This window comes from Lipophrys pholis, assembly GCF_963383615.2.
Source record: "Lipophrys pholis genome assembly, chromosome: 3".
NCBI classification, from domain to species: domain Eukaryota; kingdom Metazoa; phylum Chordata; class Actinopteri; order Blenniiformes; family Blenniidae; genus Lipophrys; species Lipophrys pholis.
Window position 1 is genome coordinate 1,984,300 of NC_137627.1, and position 15,776 is coordinate 2,000,075.

A 15,776-nucleotide genomic window follows, 5' to 3' on the forward strand; every position below is an offset into this window, starting at 1 on the left:
GAAGGCTGGGGTTAAAGGTGAAGACACAGGAGGGAGGGGTGTCCCGTCTGTCCGGAAGAGTGAGCAGCAGACTTCTCTTCATTCTTGTAAGGAGCACAAACGGAGGTCAGACTTACCTGGGGAATTTTGCAGCGAGTTGACTGGATCAACAATGTGCATGCGTTCATAAAATAACTTGCAACGTCTTCGCAGGCTTCAAATCAAGACGCCGTGTCAGCGAATATGTAGTCTCCTACCTTTCGCTAAGGGTCCGTTAGACATAGCAACCACCCTGGAGCTCACTGCTCACTACGTGAGCTACCTGCAGGAGACTCTGCCTCCAAGTCTCCTCTCAAAGGTAGGTCCAGTTCTTCCTATTTTCAACATTCAGAGTGAAATGATAATTGATTGTCTGTCTGAATTTGGCCCAGATTAAAGAAGCCGTCGAGAAGAATTCTTCCCTGTGTAAAAGAGTCTCGAAGCCACAGAAGAAATGTTACGAGCGGTACACGAGCAACCGTCATTTGGAGGTTTTTGTCTTTTTTCCCCTCTTATTTTATTCTTTAATAGACAATAAAATGTTTGGTTTACAGGAAAACTGCCAGGCGAAAGAGAAATGCCGCTGAGAGAGGAAAACCAACTTCAAAGAAGTCAAAGAAGGGTATCACTTTTTTTTTACTTTTCTTTTTTCTTTGGGTGCAGTAGGAGTTTAATATACTGTCTTTAGTTTTAGATTATGTCCCAGCAAGAAGCTCCCAAAAGAAGACCGGCAGACGCGTGAAATGCCTCCCGACGATCATTCCCAAACCGTCGACGGGAGCGCCGGCGCTTCCTCCAGTCGAGGCGCTGACCGCCGTGCGGGTCCCGCCCATACTGCTGGACAAATCCACTGTCCCCTGGGGACAGATGCTGCCCGTGCGACAGGATCAGTTCCTCCCCGACTCGTTTCAGTTTGTGGAAAACAGCTGGATAAACCCGTCCTCTACGTTTATGAACCCCGCTTCGTGGGCCGTCGCGTCAGCGGCGCTCAGCCAATCCGGTCTCCCTCAGGTGGGACCGGACTCGTCCTCCAGCCAGACGCCGTGGGACGGCCCCGTTGGGCCGTTGGCTGTTTTCCCATCAGTGGACCTTGGCCAACCGTGCAACCTGCCCGAGCAGAGCGCCGCCATCGATTTCTCTGCATCATCTGAGCAAAGTCGCGCGGACTCGCCGGGGGTCAGTCCCTCCAGCCACTCCGCGGATTTCACTCACCAACTTTTCACATCGAAATTTCAAACTGCGGCTTTGAGCTGCGGTGGCCAGACTCCCCGAAACGGAGCGCACCAGGTGTCGGAGGTTCTGTGCGAGTCCAGGTGCGTTTTGGAGGGCGACCCTTTAGCCGACGGGCCGTGTGCCGAGGTCGGCTCCTTTTGGATGGATTTGCTTTTGGAGAGCAGCAGCGATGACTTCAGCTTCCCTGACGCCAGCCTGGTTGATACCATCCTTTCATCCGAAACGGTTTACCACCCATAATATGGTGTTTGTATAGTCATAAATGATATTTCACATATACAATATCAACATGGGTGTTTTTGACAGCTTCCTCTTATGTTTGTAACGTGCTTGAGGTTCACTCAAGTTTCCCTGAATGCAACACGCTGTTAAAGTGTGAAAACACATGAAGCGTGTCTGTAAATAGATCCGTCATTGTAATCTTTAGATTGAATAAAAATTTATTTATTGAGACATTTAGGTTCTTTTGCATCAAAACATTTCATCTGTTCGATTTGAGTTTATTACTCCTCAAAAAGAAACTGAATAAAAGGCTTATGTGGCATGAGATGGAAGGTTTCTGACTTGTAGTTTACGGTTAAAATGATTAAATAACTAAAGACTTCTTTCCAATCATTCACAGTAGCAGAGCCGACACTGGGAAGAAATGTGATTCACACTCGACTTTATATATTTTTGCTATATTTGACGTTTTAAAACGATGAGCTACTCTGGTAGACGTGATAATCTGCATTTCAACCATTTCTAAATCTCTGGAATAAAAACCCAATGGTTTGCCGTCTTTCGTCCACCCTGCTGTCGATAAAGAAAACAACTGCGCCATCGTTAGTTTTTATTTTATTTTTAATTTATAGTGTTTGAGGCAGAAGAAAAATGTGAGTTTGCAGCTGGACCTGATCAGAGTTTAAAGCTGAAGAAACCAAACTAGGACGACACCGTGTCTAACCCGAACCTGCTCATGAAAAACGGTGTGGAGGACAATATTCTGTCTGAAACATAATTATATTGAATCGAGTAACACATTTTCTCCAAAGTATAATTTGCTGTAATAACACGTTACTTACTCACACAAACCATTTAATGTTTTCCTAATGCAGCAATGTTACATCATACATCAACACACCATGTAAATACAGTTTCCTATGTAGTTTTGCTTTGGGTTCAATAATCCGTCACGTTTAGGTCCAGTGCATTCATTTTGAAATCTATATTAGAAAACATATTAAAGTGCTTAGGAGGCGTATCAAACTAGAAGATATGCATATAATAGATGTTATCTTGTAAATACAGGACGCACTCTATAAATTATTAAATATAGATCTTTCCGATAGAAAATACAATGACGAGTTTTAAGGCATAAGGGAATGAGGCAGGATGCGTCCGGTTATTTATCCACTTTGGACACTTGCTTCCCGTTCTGCGGTTTGTCCTGAATCTTGTAGTCGTCCAGGATGGCCTGCGCCGTGTGCTTGCCGGTCTTTTTCACCGCGGCTTTGATCCCCAGGTTGTCGATGTTGAAGGCGGTGATGCCGACGTTCATGGCCGAATTGACGGCGTGGTCTGTGGCGAGTCCCGCCGCCGCCCCGTACCTTCAGAGTCAGATCGATTGGGAGGTCAGAGTGAGGGGGGGAGGGGGGGGGGGGGGGGTTGATTAGCATGCAAGGGTGAGGATTGTGAAGCCGCCATGCTCCATGTGGGGGGGAGGGGAGGGGGGGACGACACCCATGCAAGTGCACAATCAAGAGGTTTCTGCCAGGATCAGGTTTTAATATCTCACAATAAGAATTAATACTCTGGTTTCGGATCTGGAGGCTTTGTCTGCGCTCACTGTGCATCTTGTATTTGGCTTGGCTGTTCGATTTTGTCAAATCAGGCATCAAATAGGGGATTTACACCTCATCTTACAGCCAATCTGTCTTTGATTCATTTTTATGGAACCAGACATTTAGGTTACAAAAAAAAAAACACCTAGAAAATCAAGGTATTTTCTTAAGATGCAAAAACCCACTAAATTCATTCTTCCTATAATTATATTACCCTGTTCACATAATGTGTCCTTATATTTATTCTGTGCAATGATCATCTCTGATATTCAATCCAATCACACGATGAAATATTGTCGTGGTTATTATATTGTGTCTATATTATAGTTACTATTATAACCTGTTTTTAATATTCATTACATTTGTCCGTGTTCATTTTTGGCCACTTGCTGCAACAATGAAAATGTCCCCATTGTGGGACAAATAGAGGATTATCAATCAATAGATCAATTCAGCGATCAAACTCTGAGGTGGAGCAACGTGATAATCATGAGAACATGCGTCACATAATCACATGAGCAGGCGACTTAATGTGATCAGCCAGAAGGGAAGGCGGAAGGTGAATTCAAGTTTGAAGTCATCAGAGGAAGGAGGCTCGTGTCATGTGATTGGTGGCGTAAAGAGCTGAACATGTGCGATTACAAAACATTACTCTTGTTCTCATTAGTTGGGTCAAAGGCATTTTGTAGACCCCTAAATCTGCAAACAAAAAAAAAAAGAATTGAAGAGCAGTGTGAGAGTGAAGAAATGTTGGCTGTGCTCGTTTTACACGCTTGAGGCCATTTGCAAAATACACATCAGAAACCTGATGGGCGAGCGGCGTCGAGCCAAAAAGGTCTGTGAATAAACTAAAGCTTCCACCTCCGAGCACGTGACGGTGGTCGGGCAGGAAAGACTTACTTGTGTTTGACGGTGGTGACGGTTTCCGATGCTACGTTCGAAGCGATGTCCTTCGCTGCGACTTCCAAACCCGTCCACATGGTGGCAAAACCTGCAGACACCCAGAGACGTCACAACGTGTGGACCAAGTGTTTACTGCCGCCGGTCAGGGTGCACTTTCTTTCACACCACAGTTGTAATGCACCAAAAAAAAAACCCGAGAAACTCTTTAATCTGTGCTGGCCTGTTTTTCAAACCTGTGACTGAACAGCAGAGCGCACGTGACCACAATGTAAGTTGATTTATTGTGGCGTCATCATTTCGCGACTATCTGAGCATAACAAGTTGGAGGCGGCCATGTTTATGCGGACAAGACAGGAAAAGGAAAATATAGGGATTTAAGAGTCAAGTCGCCCCGTTCTTTCTTGTTTCTGTGTGTTTAAATCAATAATAACAGCTGTATAATGATGTCGGGCTAAATATGCGGCTGCGGCTGCGGCTGCTGCTGCTGCCGCTCTCTCGACAGCAAAGGCATCAGGACCACATGAAGTGTCCCAACTTGGGGTGAGTTTGTGAAAACACGCATAATTAACAGCTAGAGAAATGTTTTGGGCATTCCACTGTATTCAAAGTTTCATTAAAATTTGCTTTATGTTGAGGCTGGGGTCATTTTCAGTATTAATATTGCTTGTTTTTTTAGTTTTTTTTTAATATAGACATTTTCATCACGCATACTCTGCACCACAACAAAGAAAAACTAATTTAAAGATTATTATGGTACTATATTACCGGTCTGACCCACTCAAGATGACATTGGGCTGAATGTGGCCCCAGAACTGAAAACACGTACAGCCAGGGGTTTTCAGGGGTTTCAGGTTTGACCAGGTTTTTTAGGATATTTCTTTTTTTGTGTTTGTGATATCCTTGTTGGAAACCCTACAATACCTAGCAGTCGGCTGCAGGAGCCTTTTGTTCTGCTCCAGAGTGTGAGCAGTGGGACACTCAGCCCGTCGCACCGTCATTAGGCTCAAATCTTAACCACGTCGACCTTAAAGGGGAGAAAGGCGAGTTCACACTAATTCTACTACACTGACGACTTCACTGACCTAAAAACTGGAAGTGTGAAAGCCCTCGTACGCCGACAGTAACACACACCACTGCTTGACCATGTGAAAGACAATACCTTGCACTCCGCTGGCAGCCACCACCATGGCTCCGTCCAAGTTGGACCGGCCGTCTTTGTCTTTCTTCATGGACTCTGGGATCAGTTTGCCTCCGTGTTTTTTCACGTGTGGCGCCAACTCTCGCCCCACGCAGCCGGCGACGGCACACACCCCGTCCACTGCAGTGGAGTCACAGCGTCACTGAATTAGACGTCCGCTCGGTGCCAAACAAGCGCACAAGGTCAGAGGAACGTGCTGACTCGGGATGACGTGCTCACCTAGGAACTGGCTGACTTTGACGGCTCCTCCCGTGGCCTGCTTGGCGACGTGGAGGCTCTTGGTGACCGTGGGGCTGACGTGGGCGGGTTTGTCCTCCGGGGTGATGTGCTCCCTGAGTTTAGACGCCCCTGCGTGGATGGCTTTGCCGGTGTACTCGGCTCCTTTCACCAGACCCCAGCTTAACCAGGACGCACCTGGTGGGAACACAGAGTGAGTCCTGGGGTCTTTCACTGCAGGACGGATTTCACCGCACTAGGAAATTATGTCTGATTTCTACCGTTTATAAGTCACAATTTAATGTGCTTATACCAGCCAGCCTAATACTGGGCTGGTGAGCTGTTGCCTCGGTAGGTGGGTCTGACGCGCTAGGCGGCTATTGTTTACCTTTTTGCTTTGTGTCCATCAATTGAGTCCAACGATCCGGTAAGATACAAAACAATCTCTTTATTTCAGTGCAAGTTATATTTTACCTCCAAGTTCAATTCACCAGAGCACAAAACACAAGCATATTCCGATAAACTCCGCCAGACCCACCTACCGAGGCAACAGCTCACCAGCCCAGTATTAGGCTGGCTGGTATATTGTCAAAAACCTGTGTGCCCTTCCGGGGTCAACACCTGTCTCCTCCTTCATTGCCCCAGTCTATATGCGCATGACGTCAGTGACACACCCACACAGGTCAAACATTTGTACACAATCCAATATATCACATTTGGCTCCTACAGTGCTGTAATGATGACGATGCTTTCTCTGACGTGAACCACTCTGATGAAAAAATGCCATATGAATAAAGTCATTACCATTTTATAAAAAAAACTGCTGAATCTACAGCATGCGTCCTCGGCCCCATTGTTTCACACGAAAAACACAGTTCTTGATGTTTACACAGAAACAAGGTCATTTTGTGTGGCTGTTGGTTGTTTTTGTAATGAATCCACACAGAGAACAAACAATATGCTCTAAATGTTAACAATGGGATTGCACAGACGACCAAGTCGGATTGTTATTCCAGTGACTCTCCACTATAAAACTACCAAGTCCCAGGCGGCAGATATTGTATTACTATTTTTGGCTGATACAGCAAAAGAGAACACCAAACTATGCTAAATAATAGCAAATAAATAAACAGAGCAGCATGTGGAGGCACACATTGAATTAAATTACCCGGACAGAATTACGTCGGCCTTTTCGAGCCTTCTGGCTATACAAAGAAAAACAAAAGCAGCTTAAAAGATTACAGAGTTGAAAAGAAAGTCTGTCCACATTGAAATAAATTCTCTAAGTTGTATTATTCTGGTTGGCTTAGCGCTGTGGTCAGAAACTCAACATTAGCCCCCTGCTGTGAGAACAGCAAGAGGAGGAGGTGACACATGGCTGAAGGAGGACTCTTTTATCAAACGGTCACATTTAATACCTTCAAGATAAGAGTCCTTCTGAATGATTCTCTGCTGCACAATAAAAGGATAATTAATTATAATAATGCAATTTCAGAGATGCTGAAGAGTCCCTCCTTGTCTTTAGTTACATTAATGTAAAACTAACAGAGTTTATAACCTGGATTTAATCATTTTTTCAGCTCCAGGTTACATGTGAGGACAAAATGGCTCAGTTGATAGTAAAAGTTGTAAACCCCAGTTATAAATGTTTGATCTGCAGTGATGACAGTCTCTTCGGTTTTTTGTCACAGCAGCTCACTGCAGCTGGGACTAGTTTTGAAACTAGAAATGCTTCTAACTGGGATTCAGTTCCCCCACATTCCACATCAAAACTTAAGTCAATGAGCGACTAGGGGAACAATATCTTTTGCCGACAGGACTTTGCATTTTAGTCACAACTGCCTCAAAGTTTTACTGCTCTTAAAAAATGCCTGTTTGTTGCATATCTACTGCACACATAAGAAAACCGACCTTCTGTAGATATATACTTGATAAAATCCCCCTGCTTCTTCCTGTGACCCTGCAGCTCAAATCAAACCTGTTCCTCAGTAATGAGAAGCTTAAATCCACGAGTGAGTAGATTCATATCACAAAACTAAAAAGCTTCAAAACACAAGGCGGCCCTCACCTGTCAGGATGCCACTGGACACCTTTTCACTCCATTCAGGCAGAGGTTTCTCCTCGGCGCTCGCTGCTGCTCCTTCTTCTTCTTCTCCTCCTCCTCCTCCTGCCGCGGCCGCCGTCTCCTCGGTTGCGGCAATCGACACCTTCTGACTGAGGTTAATGCTGCCTGCAGCCTCATCTGGAGCCTGACCATAAACACACATCAGTTTTGGGTTGAATATGTTTTGAGAGAGTCGTGTACGTCTCCGATCGGATGCACAAGAAACCTAACAAATGCACACAATACCTCCTCTCATTGGGTCGTTACAATGTGCCATTTGTTTTTCTGTGTGCGGTCCAAATCGCCTCTTTGGCCTAAAAATAGAACCAACCACCAAAGTGCTTACTTTGTGACGGGGTAGCACGTCCATCAGAGAAGATAACCGGACTGCCTACCTTCATCCGAAATGACCTTTTTCTGGCATTGCTTCCAACCTGCGTCTCTACAATCATCCTGTCTGAACTGGCACTCGTCTTTGAGGTTGTTCCAGCCGCAGCAGATAAGAGCATTAGAACTGATTAATTCCCCTCACCTGCCTCTTTCAAATCCTCACAATGCTGAGGCAGAGGGAACTTTGGGAGGAGTGCCAAATTAGAATGGAGCAGGAGAAAGAGTTTTCATGTCATGCAGTGGGGGTGGGGTGGGGGGGGACTGTAGTTTTCTGCTTGAATTATTAATAACCATGATGGAGGAAGTCTGAACACAGCAAAATAACAGTGACATCATGCTCGCACGTCAGTAAATATATGTGCAGAAAGGCTCGTTTAATGAAGCGGCCATATTTCTGAAGTATGCAGCTTCACACTTGATGCACCAGGGAGCAACATGTCAGCAGTTCGTATCGTACATAATGAACAGTGATTTCTGTTCCAACTGACCTGAACCCTGAGATCTGTCATCTGGGACAGGAGGTCCTGAAACAGCTCGCGGTCCGCCGCGGGCAGCTCGGAGGACAGCACCACGCCCACGTAATACCCCGAGGCCGGAGCCATCATGTCGGGGAACATGAAGACGCCGGTGTTACACAGCAGCACCGGGGAGTTCATGGCCATCAGAGGGTACAGCCAGTCGCACACCTGCCACAAAGAGAAGGCTTCAGAAAACACACGATGCGACAAAAACCGATGAAGAAATACAAAACGGCTCCAAAAGACAAGTTAGGACATCATTTTCCCTGAATGGAAACTCAACAGTATATTAGTAACCATCTGTGAGGGGAGCAGAACTGCGGTGGGAGGAAAGTCATCTTATTCTTGTCTGGTTTCAGGATGTTGGAGCTTTTACTGTGTTTTTAAGTTTTATGATGAAAGTTCAGAAGTTATTCTACCGTGAAGCTTTGCTGTTGTCGTGGATTTGGAGTGGGAGTGGGTTTAATCTGGTCTTGGTGAAATGCAACTGACCTTTCATTAAAGCGATAATGTCACGATCAAAGCATATCCAGCTTTTACTTATCGATGTTCTCTTTCCTCGTTAATCTGCATGAGACAAATACCCAAAGACTCCAAAAAGAATTTGCCACACCACAGAACAGGTTTCCATTTTGCCTCAGGATGTTTTAAAGGAGATTCGACTCGGAGAAGACAACATGCACCTCCTTCTTTGTATGGTGCAGCTGTAACCTGTAGATTTGACGGTGATGTGTGTTCACAGACAGTGGCTTCTTTAGGTCTTTCTGAGCCCATGAGGTGAGATCGTGGAGGAGAACCAGGCCTGGTCTCTCTACATCTTATTGTCACTATAGATGTTGGAATCTCCAAGGTCTTTGTAATTTTACGCTCTGGTTCAATAATTTCAGAAAAATGTTCCTAAGAGGTACAGACCTGTTGCCAGTTAACTTAAAGAATTGTCAAACAGCTTCTTAAGTCCCTTGTATTTATTCCCAAAGAGAAATTTAAGAACGTATTAATCAAACTCATCCCACATGTTCCTTATAACTATAATTTCATTAACAGATTAAGTGGTTTTATTTTCCTTATTTTTTCCCCAAAAACTTTTCAAAAGTGACCTAAAATGATTCCAACATGATTCTGATGAGGACAAGAGAGTGAAACATCTCAGACGTCCGGCCGTGTCGTCTGGTTAGTCTCCTCTAACCGGATTAAAAGGTTTACACAATCACTCTCGCTCATGTGAGTCCCTGGTGTCAGTCACTGGCAGCAGCACCTGGGAAATTCCCCGCCGAGGAGTCAGATTTCAGTCTCATGACCTGCGATCAACCGAGAGGACGGCGGGGCAGAAGTCGGTCTCCAAAACCCACAAAGAGTCTCGATAAGACAGATTAATCCGTCAAAAAAGAGCTTCTGCTGAGGTTTTCTTATCTCATCACATGTTGCTGTGTTTACATATGATTACATAGTAAACACTCAGTGGTCAGCAAATCAGTCCATGTTTACACCATGTCTACATTTGAAAAGGTTTGTACTTTATTTACATGTTTGATCATCTTATCATCATTGCATCATAACTCAGGGAGAGCTAAACAGCATGATCTAGTCAGAGAGCATAATTCACTTTACTAACTAGTGGATATAAAGATTACTTGTCACAGAGAAAAGAGGGAACAGCTTCGGCAAGACGAGGCAAAAAATGATGGTAATTCATTGATGATATGATGCGTCTTGCTCTGCAGTATTTTATGATCTATGGCATTAACGAAGTCTGTGCTATAAATCAATTTTTAGCCGAAATGTACCTAAAAGATGGCAAATCTTTCTTTTTTTATTTTGCAGGTTCAATACATCGCAACGCCTCTTTTTATGGATGCAGCCACACCATCGCCAGATAACGTGTGTGAACTTTCAAACAAGAGCTCAGATACGTAAAATGATGAAACTCGAGAGAATTGTGGTTGCATTAGTACTTGCATCTGAAAAAAGAAAAAGTTGTATCTGTGCAACAACTTCCCACATAAAAAAACAGAAAGGAGTCATGAGGACGGGGCAGATCTAATGTGGGGTTTCCCCGCAGGACGCCGACGCCGTAAACTCATTAGGATTAACGCACGGACAACATCCCTGGCATGTTGAAGTCGACAGCGTGAGGGGATATTGATCATTAACGAGTCTATCTCCTCTTACCGGTGACTCACTCCTCAACGACGAGAGTGAGTCATCAGTAAACATCTTACAAAATCAGACTAAAGGGCAAGAAGAGAGAAGTGCTTCATATTTGATTATTGCAAACCAGTGTCACAACCGTGTCTTGAGGCTTTGCATTCATGTGATTTTAAGGTTTAGTGTTTCTTTATTTATTCATTGTTTATCATATCCTGCAGTGTTACATGTTTGGATTATCACTTTTTTTTATAAATAAGAATACATTGATTTGCAAAGCTAATGAACCTATAATGAACCTATATTTTAATCTCAGTGGATTATAAACTCATTCTTTTGATGTGAAGCTGCAATGAAAGTCAAAATGAGCAAATAAGTTTAATCAACACATCAGATGTGAAATCAGATTCAACGAGGAATAAAATGTGTATTAATGAGGTTTGTAAAGCAAATACTTCCATTTGTCACTCCTACCGATCATTGTGATCATCTAATCAATGTTATTGATCTGCTGTGACTGAGTGGATGTGTGTAGAGTTGTACTCATTTCTATGTAGTAGATGCGTGTGTTAGTGTCCTTGTCGATCCGCTGGGAAACACTTTATGTTATAAAACTTGTAAGAAGAATGCAACACAATCGAAGTTTGATCGATCGACTGATTGACTGATTGATTGATTGATTCGGCGGCTTTCCTTCTTGTTCTTACCTGCAGAAAAGCGGGAGGTCGAGCTGGAACTCTTCCCGAGTGATCGCTGGTGAACTTCACCAGCCGCAGGTAGCCCGGGTACGATGGCGCGCTCACTTGACCTTCGGGAGTGACGAAGAATATCTGCACCCCGTGGGGGATGTAGACCAGCTCCTCTCCCTCCTCCCCCACACTCTGAGGCGACGGCGTGGAGTTAGACGTACGGCTGTAGAACTCCTCCCCGACCAGGGACATCTCCCCCGAATCTGTCCCGTACGAGATGGAGAGGTGGCCGTCGGCCGCCTGCGGGGAATACGCTGGCGGCTGCTCGGGTGAAAGCGCCGGATGTTTGGAGGGTGAGCGAGGCGGGCACACACCACCCACAGCTCCGGCCGGCTGTCCGTTAGGTGGACAGATGTTTGGTGGGGCTGGCCTCCCAGGCTCGTCTTTGGCAGGGAGCTTTGGATAGAGTTCCGTCTGTCCCGACACGCCAGGCGCAGCAGGTCCTGCCACACTCCCAGAGCTCGGCGCAGAAGCAGATCCCTCATCGGAGCTGGTCTCCAGGACCGCCAGGCGAGTAGTGATGTTGTTCAGGGTCTCCTGCATCTTGTGCTGCGTCTGTCTGGCCGTGTCCCAGGAGCTGCCCACACACTCCTCTCCCTGTGCGGGCACGCTGATGGCCCGGAGGAGGTGCTTCCGGCCCTGCTTGTAGAGCTCCAGGGCCAGCGTCTTGTCGCCGGCCTCGTCTGCTGTGAGGCCTTTGTTGATGCACTCAAAGGCCCTCGTGTAGCCGTCATTGATCACCTGAAGTCTGGCGTTGTCAAAGGCGTCCTGTTTAGCTTTCTCCATTCCCTCTGGAACAACAGACAGTTTGAAATGCTGCAAGTCAGACGGCCGGACGGGGGAGCGGAGGGAAGCCGGAGACAGAGCACAATGAGCCAGCCCCTCTATTCACTTAGCAATAATCAAACGTATTCATGGGGTCACAAAGCACAGAGTATAGAACGAGAGCGTCAGACATACGGCCTGTCACAGGGTCAGATCTGACCCGCGGGATGACATTGCATCAGGCACTAATCAGGGAAGCATGTGATTAGTCGGCGAAATGATTGAACGTCTGCTGCTTGCTAGTAAATCTACAGTCATGCAGTCACAATGTCATATGCCAACACTGAGATGGAGGACACCAATCAGGTAGAGATGTTGTCAATTTGTCTGAAGACACAAGCACTCTGAGAGATAAGTAAGAAAAACCAGAGGGGAAAAGAAAACAAGGAACCAGCATGAGCTCAACCGCTGATGAGATGCCTCTGATAGTTTGGCCACAACATTTGGAAGGCAGAGGTTAAGCAAAGCAACTGGAAACATGAGTTTGAAAAAGGGATTTTGGTGGATTTCCACACCAGGAACAAGCAAACACTGCAGCTTAAATCTTTAAACTCAGTTATTTTCACATTTAACAATTACAACTCTTTTTTTAATTACATATCATTTGGTCGGTGCTCATAAATCCATAAAGGCAATAAAGAGCCATCAACACATTAAATGTTGCACAATTCAATAATTGCACCAGAGATGGAACAAATTAATTTAGATATGATGAGAAGGATTTTATTTCCACAGTTCCGGTGGTTATATTATTCCTACCTTAAGGAAAGTGTTAATTTAGAATCCACTTTTTGGACGGTTAAAAGGTTTTTATTTTCGGTGATGTCTGACTTGTCTTAATATACACAAGTACACAATCTGCGGTACTTATAGGTCGTATAATTATGACCTACTGGTAAAAAATAAAAATATAAATAAAAATAGACAAACCTATCAGAATATGATATTTAGATTTTTGTTTTGTTTAACTTATGAGTTAAAATAAACCATAACAAGGTGTGACATGTTTTAATGAATTTATAAATAAATCAGAAATATCTGGAAGTGACACTGTTTAGATTGAATTATGGGAACATATCTTTTTCATTGTGTATTACATAACAATAATAATAAAGTAATATTGATAGACACAATGCAGAGCATATGTGTGTCACTGCCAACTGATCGTCACAACCAGGATTTATTAATAATTAGTAAGAAAATAAAATCCACATAAGAAGGATTTCTCTATCATGAGTTTTGGTTTTAACTGGGTCTTTTAAAGTAGGCTAAAACGAGCTAATCCTGCAGGTCAAAGTTACCAACACACAGCTACCAACTCCAATCGCTTAAGTATACTAGCCACACCATGTGGCGACAACTTTATACACAAAAAAAAACACGAAGAAAAGACATTTGTTTTCATCTTTAGTGGGCTGCAGTTAGCATTAGCTTGCTGTTAGCACACGCTGCTTACCTCGCTGGGAAGAGTTTCGATAGCCGGTTAGCTATCTGGAGACTAGCGTCTCTTGTGAAATAACTAATAATAAAGTAGAGTGGAGAAAGTTGTAAGGTTACAGGACTCCGTGGTGAACCGTGTTGTGAGCTCGGGTGATGTTTCCACTCAATACGTCATTTAAAAAGCTCTTCCGGAACCGGAAGCAGTTTTTTTTTCTTTCTATTCACTATTTTTGTAGTTTTCCACTTTGACCACCAGAGGGCGCCAGAGGCGCTCACGCCTGTAAATGTATGCTTTCACCTCCATCTGGTGGTTAAAATGACAAACGGCAACATCCCCAACACTTAAACTGATTTTAATTTAAAGTAAAGAAGTTAAAGTGTGAAGAAACTAATTGGGCCTTGTGTGCAATATATATATAATATAATATAATTTATAACATGCAAAAGACAAACAGAATTAGAAACAGTTTCATTGTCAGAGACATAACCATTCTAAATTCACACATTCATTGATTCACACATGTTCTCTCCATAACGAACGAGGCAAACATCTACAGTGAAACATCTGTGAATCTATTGCCATGTTGAATGAGTTGTCGTCCATTATTCTTTGTTCATTTGCACTGTGAGGCTCTCCAATTTATATTTATTATATTATTATATTATATTATTATATTTGTACACCATTTATGGATAAAGGATTTCTGTTTATATTTCCATTTTGATTGTTATCTTATTTTTATAATATTGTTGAAGGTGGTATTGTTTTTTTTTTTTATTTATATTAATGTATTTACTGTTCATATTCTATTTGTGCTCTTTTTACTTAAATTATTATTGATTTTTTGTGACTTGAAGAGCTAAAGTCCCTCTGATCCCGACAACCGGGCTGTCACAAAAAATATTTTCCATCGTATTTTTTTTAAAATTGTTCAGATATTAATCACTTTCTAGTTTTGTGTGAAACTTTTACCTGTTTCAGGGAAATCCACAGCAAAGTGACCAGAGAAAAGTGCTTTAAGCTCCGCATTGGGTCTTTAAATCGTGTGGCTCGAAAAGAAGGACATGGAAGAATTATCTCTTTGTTTATAACTTTGATTGAAAACAGTTATACAATAATTATATATATATAAATATTTTTTTTTCTGACATTTCACTGTATTTTGCACCAGAAGTTTTCATTAAAATTGACTTTATGTTGAGATTGTAGTCATTTTCTGTAGTAATTCTTTTCTTTTTTTTTTTAAATAAAGGACTTTTCATTGTGTATACTTTGTGTCACAACAAAGAAAAACTTTAAAGTTTTAATTAAAGGTTATTATAGCACTTTTTGACCAGTCAAGATGAAATGATGTTGCATTATGTCCCCTAAACTAAAATGACTTTAACATCCCTGACTAAGTCTCTATTGTGCAAAACTGGAAAAAAAAAAAAAAAAGATAATATTAATGAAATATACATTTCTAAGTACTGCACCGAGGATTGCAATCTGCAGATGGCACCAAATCCTCTCCCAAGCAGAGTCGTCTTGCAGCAGGACTTCAGAGATAAATGTTGCTTTTAAAATTCTCTGAGTTCAACTTAATCAAAACCATTTACGTCCCTCCTAATTTAAGCATTATGTCCACGCACATAAATAAGTAGGCCCTCAGCCTGGCATGAATAAGCCACTAATGACTATTAAACAACTTATTTTAAGCACATGGCCAATAAAAATAAAAGATAAAAAAGGGAAAGCTTTTGGCCATTAAGACGCAGCAGCAGTGTAAACCCACAGAATCTACTGAGGAGAGGCTTTTGCTTTGCTCCACATTCTTTCATATTTGTGTTTTATTATCCCGACTGCCAACACTTACTTGACTGATGGCGGCTGTGAGCCTGAAGACAGACGGTGTGAGGCTCATCAGGACGAATTCCCATCACTCATTGTGCCGGGACCAGACTGGACTCGCTCTGCACACACGTGGAGTTAATAGAGTGCGGCTACTTTTACTTTCATACATTGCTCGACTCCGTCACACAGAATTAGATTTTCACTGCAAATGAGATACGTTGATTTATAAAGAATTCAAACTCCCGTCTGTACGTCGATCACGTTCTGTTTGATTTAGTGAGAGTGCCAGGCTGCAGGACACGTCGCTTGGGCAGGTTTTGGACGACTTATGGAAATCTTGTTAATGCGGAACAGTTCAGCTTTGCTTCCGGTTAATACAT

At 43.2% G+C, this 15,776-nt stretch overlaps 1 protein-coding gene across 2 annotated transcripts; it reads right to left on the minus strand.

Moving 5' to 3' along the window:
- Positions 1-679: 679 nt before the first annotated feature.
- Positions 680-13,785, minus strand: spartb (spartin b). 2 transcript variants are annotated; one of them, XM_080459328.1, is made up of 8 exons: positions 13,579-13,785; positions 11,256-12,088; positions 8,374-8,571; positions 7,460-7,640; positions 5,395-5,589; positions 5,137-5,295; positions 3,975-4,065; positions 680-2,840 (listed from the first exon to the last, which is right to left on the minus strand). In XM_080459328.1, exons 2-8 carry the CDS (start codon positions 12,081-12,083, stop codon positions 2,636-2,638), a joined length of 1,857 nt encoding a protein of 618 aa, XP_080315454.1. In that variant the 5' UTR covers positions 12,084-12,088; positions 13,579-13,785; the 3' UTR covers positions 680-2,635. The 2 variants fall into 2 exon arrangements, with proteins under 2 accessions (XP_080315454.1, XP_080315455.1); XM_080459329.1 differs by lacking the exon at positions 680-2,840 and adding an exon at positions 3,593-3,773 and having other exon boundaries at positions 13,579-13,755.
- Positions 13,786-15,776: the final 1,991 nt, after the last annotated feature.

Bases quoted from the DNA above. Each gene is read 5' to 3' on its own strand.
- spartb (XM_080459328.1), bottom strand. From the start codon at position 12,083: ATGGAGAAAGCTAAACAGGACGCCTTTGACAACGCCAGACTTCAGGTG. The intron at 8,572-11,255 runs GTAAGAACAAGA...TCTTTGTGGCAG, and splicing joins GACCTCCCGCTTTTCTGCAG to GTGTGCGACTGGCTGTACCC. The intron at 5,590-7,459 runs GTGAGGGCCGCC...TGTTCCCACCAG, and splicing joins GTCCAGTGGCATCCTGACAG to GTGCGTCCTGGTTAAGCTGG.